Source organism: Quercus suber, unplaced genomic scaffold (genome assembly GCF_002906115.3).
Source record: "Quercus suber isolate HL8 unplaced genomic scaffold, Cork oak 2.0 scaffold_615, whole genome shotgun sequence".
NCBI classification, from domain to species: Eukaryota; Viridiplantae; Streptophyta; class Magnoliopsida; order Fagales; family Fagaceae; genus Quercus; species Quercus suber.
In genome coordinates, this window is record NW_027070058.1 from 437,109 (window position 1) to 442,898 (window position 5,790).

Consider the following 5,790-nt stretch of genomic DNA (forward strand, 5'->3'; position numbering starts at 1 on the left):
AATACAACTGTGCCTAGAAAAAGGTTAAAATGGACATAGAGAATGAATTCTGCCGGCAAAATTTTCATAGAAAAAATCACACCCTCAGTCTCTTTCAATGAAGATAGTATCTTATACGTCAGGCGCATGAAACATGTGTCTCACTGACACATGAGCCCCACAATGTGGGGCCCATCTATGGGGCTCATGTGTCAGTGAGACACATTTCTCATACACCTAAAGCATATGAAAGTCTTTCCACTCAATGGCACCTCTATTGGCCTGCTACAATACAAAAAGATTTTATGTGGGGCTCATGTGTCAGTGAGACACATGTCTCAATCTCATACACTCAAAGCATATGAAAGTCTTTCCACTCAATGACACCTCTATTGGGCCGGCTACAATACAAAAATATTTTATGACCATAATTAATTTCCCGTTTATTTCACAACTATATGATGTGGCTAATTATGATTGGTAAAAAGAATTATTGAATGCATGTGAAAGTAACAGAAAATTAGACATAGTTTGCTATATAAAGTAGTTGTAAAAATTGGTGTAAAATTGGTTATGATCCTAAAATAACTCAAAAAGAAAATGAGTGTGAATATTCGTGGTAAAATTCTGTGACTCTAGACCTTTAATTAAAAAATAAGCCAATTTATAAGTTTAAACAAATGGACTCCACATAAAATATGCCACAAGAGTAAAACTTCCTCTAGAAACTTGGTACATCAATTTTATTTTATTTTTTAAAAAAAAGAGTAGCCTATATAATCTCTTATCCAAACACGATCATGGTAAATGTCCCTTTTTTTTTTTTTTTTTGAGAAGGTAATAAATGTCAAATGTTATAAGGAGTTTACTTTCACTTTCTTATTTTTCATGGACTAAACAAGAGACGTGAAATTAAGAATGGAATTTGTTAATTTTATTGTGTTCTCCTATGATTTGTGATGGTCTATGACGAAAATAAAATTTTGGCTTGTAATGGAATTGAATGAGGCAAAATAAAATTACAACACATTTACAGCTTCAAGGGAATATGAATGCTAACCATTAATCATGTTGTCTATCAATCTTTTATAAAAGATGAATTTTAGGTGTTGAAATTGAATTGATAGTATATGTGACCATGAATTTTTATTTATTTATTTTTTTTTAAAATGGTGTTAAACATGAGTCTCAGGAACTAATTGAGATTCTTCCCCCAAAAAAGAAAAAAAATAATAATAAAGAGATTAGAAACTAATCTTTGCCCAATATGTCTCATTAAACAAAACAAAACAAAAAAACCATGAGTTGTTAAAAGACCAAGCATTTACAATTTACCATTTACAACTATTCCTCTAAAAAAAAAAAAACAAAATCATTTACAACCACAAAAACTCAAAAGATTTTTGTTGCTCGGCAGCCAAAAATAAAGCCAAGAATGGTACACAATTCGTCAACATGAGCACTGCATCCTTTGCACACGGACACGATCCTTGAGAATTCCATTATACAAAGCAATCCGATTCTCTTGCATTCCACGAATTGTGGGGATTTTGTTTCTGCAATTCCCTTCAATAAATTTGTTCAACTTCATCTTCATCTGCCCTTTCCTGTACTCCTCACCATTCCCACTTGGTTCCTTCACATTCTCAGCAAATTGCACCTTCTTCTTCTTCTTTCTCTCCCTTTTCTTTTCCCCTACAATCACAACAACCGTGAGAAAAAAGAATATAATGGTATATATCAAAGAAAAAGGAAAAAAAAGCAACCCCATATGAATATGTACCTGAATGTAGACAAGAACGTAGAATTGGCTTTTGGGGCTGCTGGGAATTTTGATTCCGGGAAAGATGGGATGGTGGGAAAGACCTTTGCCTACAAGAAAGATAGAGTACGGTGCTAGAGACAACCATGGCTGTGGCCAAGACTAAACCATGTGATATGGAAGACATGGTGGGACACAAAACTCAAACAACACCAAGAAAGAAAGTTGAGAGAGTAAACAGGGGAAGAAGTTCTACGATGACTCAACAGGGAGTCTCTATGATTATTTTACAAAGAGACGTGTAAGCCAATCCTACAATATATATAACATATAAACGGAGAGAGAGAGAGAGAGTCTTGTTTTATTAGGAGTGTGAAATAGGAATCTTCAATATAAAGAAAAAAAGAAAAAAAGGGAAAAATTGATGTGTGGGAAAGGTCTTTACGAATTGGGCATCTGGATTTCTCTTTAGGTTGATGGCAAAGAACTAGAAGGTAAAGGAAACGAGGAGAGAGTTTTTTGGAGTTTTGGGTTGGCTTTTGTTGCATTTGTTTTGTTTAGTGCTATTTGCAAGGCTATTTTGGAGCACAGTTCTCAGAACCGTGAGGTCCGACCGCGGTTCGCACGGGTTATTGCTTTTTTCTTATGAAACGGTTCTTGATGCTAAAAGAACCGCAAAAATGAGCGGTTCAAAGTTTTTCCGGTCTGACCGTACGGTCCGGTCCGGGTTTAAAAACCATGTTTTGGAGGGCTTTTGGGTGTCTGAGGTCAGCAGTCAACTTTTTAGGGGACTTCTCTTTGTGCGTTTGGTCAAATTTGGGGTTTGGATAAGTATTTATGGGAACCGATGCAAGTATTGATTTTTGAGCCAGTTGTTACTGTTGAGAAAGTATTGGCTATGCCTTGTATGTATTTCTATTTCCATTGAATTTGTCACAGTCGAGAAAGTATTGGCAATGACTTGTAGATTCTATTTCCAATTGAAATAGGAAGCTTCGAACAGACTATTGATTGCAAGTTGCTACTTGCAATTGACATTTTTAGCTAACAAAGTTTTAGTACTAAATGAAGCACTTTATTTTTTCCTCAAGTAATAGTGACTTTTCTTTCTTGTAACGATACCAAGTCGCAAAAATGGTTGCTTAATTATTAAGCCATTAATATAAACACACACACACACAAAAAAAAAAGGTTTTCAAGATTAACTCTCTTGTGGGTCTTTTATATTTATGGAATCATGGATTTGGTCAAAGAAATGGAATATCTTTGATGTCCATCAGTTCAATCATTTTTTTTTTTTTGACAATTTCGAGGTTCGTGTAATGGGATTAGTATCATTAAATTGACTTAATGATATTCACATTATTATAAGGTTTGAACTTGTACTACTTTGTCATACATGCTTGTTTGATCATCCATTGTTTTATGGCACATATATGTCCACTTACTCCCAACTAAGAGAGTCAATACCGTATTGGAGACTATACTGATTTAGCTACCGGTATTATATATTTCGGATACTAATCAATACCGGTGTACCATTTCAGGTTTACTGCTATTTTTTATATTTATAAAAATATATATATATATATGTATATGTGTGTGTGTGTATGTATATATATATTATAATAAATATAAAAGTTTAGCATAAAACATTTCCTCAATTCAGAACTAATTATTCATGATTTTAGACTTTAGTATCAATTAAAAGAAAAAAAAAACACAATATAAAAAATAGAAAGCTTAAAAGTTACTATTGCATATANATTAACAAAGAGAATAAGAAAAAAAAATAGACTAAAAAAAGATAAAGTACAAATTGAAAATGTTGATATGATAATAATAAAATGACCATAACAATTTCATAACAAATTTTGTGCAACAAGTTGTTAGCATGTTATTGGTAGGTAAAACATGTCAATATTGAACCCAAATTAGAATTAGTAATAGCTTACCACATAAAATTTATTGTGAAAATGTTGTAGATATAACATTACTTTTATATTTATTAAATTCAAATTCTTATGAGTCTCAAGTAAAAGTGTTCAACATTTCTATTAGAATGGTCAAAATAGATTAATTTAGTAAATAATATATTTTTTTGAAATATATATACAATATTTTCAAGATAGGGTGGCCTCAGAACATATTAATTTAAAATAATTTTTTATATAATTTTTTTTTTTACATATATAAATATATTTTTTTTGACAAGTGTAGGTGGTCCTAGGACCACCCTCATACAAGTAGAGCCGCCAGTGCTCACGGGATATCACAACATAAAACTTGTGAATGCGTGGAAGTTTCCTAGTTCATAACACCTGCTTTAGATACCACGAACCGAGCCCGACGTGTCCAAATCAATCATGTAATTGCTATGCAATGTTCAATTTATCAAAACCAAACTTAACATGATTAATGATTTCACACTTTTATTCAGCCAAAAAAATAAAATGATTCCACACTTTTGAGACACGTTATTCATGAAGATGCATACACGTGTATTTTTTAAAAAGAAAAAGAAAAGATGCATACACGTTTATAGAGGTTTTAGATTCTAGAAGCCCAAACCCTTGAAGTTTGTGGATTTTCAGCCTAAAAAAACGTTGCGTTCTATTTGTAGTTGGAATATGTGTATGTGAGGTAAGGGAGAGTGTTAACGTTAATTGGTAAAAAGTTTTGAGTTTTGTTGTGGAACAGGGAAATTGATTTTGAATCCTGTCTATGCAAGAAATTAATTTGTGCCTTATTTCTCTTGGTCAAATTTGGGGTTAGGATAAGTTATGGGAACCGTTGCAAGTATTGGTGTTTGAGCCAATTGTCAGTTGTCACCGTTGAGAATATAATTGTAAGAAATTTTTAATAATATTGTTTAATTTTTATAAAAATACGTTTAGGTGAAAAAATATATAAAAATAAATATTGTAATATTTAAATAATAGTTTTCGTTGTTTAATTACGAATGTCAAATATGCCATAAATATTATATTTTCAATTGATTTGATTCTAAATACACGTGTATGCGTCTTTATGAATAACTTGTCTCAAAAGTGTGAAATCATTAATCAAGTCAAGTTTGGTTTTGATAAATTGAACACTGCATAGCATTCACATGATTGATTTGGACACGTGGGGCTCGGTTCGTGGTATCTAAAGTAGGTGTTATGAACTAGGAAGCTTCCACGCATTCACAAGTTTTATGTTGTGATTCCTCATGGGGTACCCAATTGCTAATGTTAATTTGAAGCTTCTAATAATTATTTTAAAAGAAAGTGTTTTTAGGATATTGATTAATAATTTATTTTAAAAAAATTTTAACATTATTTTTATGAAAAGTGAAAAAAATTGTCAAAACATTAATTATTTTTTTTCCCATTAAAACTTTTTTAACTGGATTGTTAACCAATACTCTAAAAGTACTCGTTAGCATGACCCTTATTTTAAAACTTTGTATCCTATGAGTTATATATATATATATATATATATCCTATTGATTTGCAATTATTTTTAGTCAATTGTTTGCAAGTTGCAATTAGGGATGTGTACAAAATCGAGAAATCGAAAAAACTAGCCAAAACCGGCCTAATCGTTGCCAAAATTTCGGTTTGGTTTCGGTGCGATTCAGTTTTGGTTTTCATTTCATAAAACCAAAAATTTCGATTTCGGTGGTAGGTTTGTATGCATCGAACCAACCGAACCAAACCGAATTATATAATAATATATTATATATTACATATATAATATAAAACACGTTTGGGCTTGCAAATATAGGGCCTCCAACTTGCAAACATCTGGCTTTTTTTTTTTTTGTTTTTTTAAAACCCACACGTTTGAGCATCTTGCTATTTAAACCCTATTAACCCATTAGATTAAGTAAAAATAAAAGACAAATTTTAGAAACCCTACCTACATACCCCATGGCTCACACTTTTCACTCTCACTCTCATTAACTCTCAGACAGCCTCTGCCTTCGCACTCCACTCCACAGTCCTCCATAGTTCGATTCTGCCTTTGCTGTCGGCCTCCACACGCCGGTTTCCCCTTTCTTA

At 32.1% G+C, this 5,790-nt stretch overlaps 1 protein-coding gene across 1 annotated transcript; it reads right to left on the reverse strand.

The window, feature by feature from the left end:
- Positions 1–1,266: 1,266 nt before the first annotated feature.
- LOC111984881 (uncharacterized) lies at positions 1,267–2,309 on the reverse strand. Its single transcript, XM_024016539.2, has 2 exons — positions 1,763–2,309; positions 1,267–1,674 (listed from the first exon to the last, which is right to left on the reverse strand). Exons 1-2 carry the CDS (start codon positions 1,926–1,928, stop codon positions 1,430–1,432), a joined length of 411 nt encoding a protein of 136 aa, XP_023872307.1. The 5' UTR covers positions 1,929–2,309; the 3' UTR covers positions 1,267–1,429.
- Between the last annotated feature and the right edge of the window lie 3,481 nt (positions 2,310–5,790).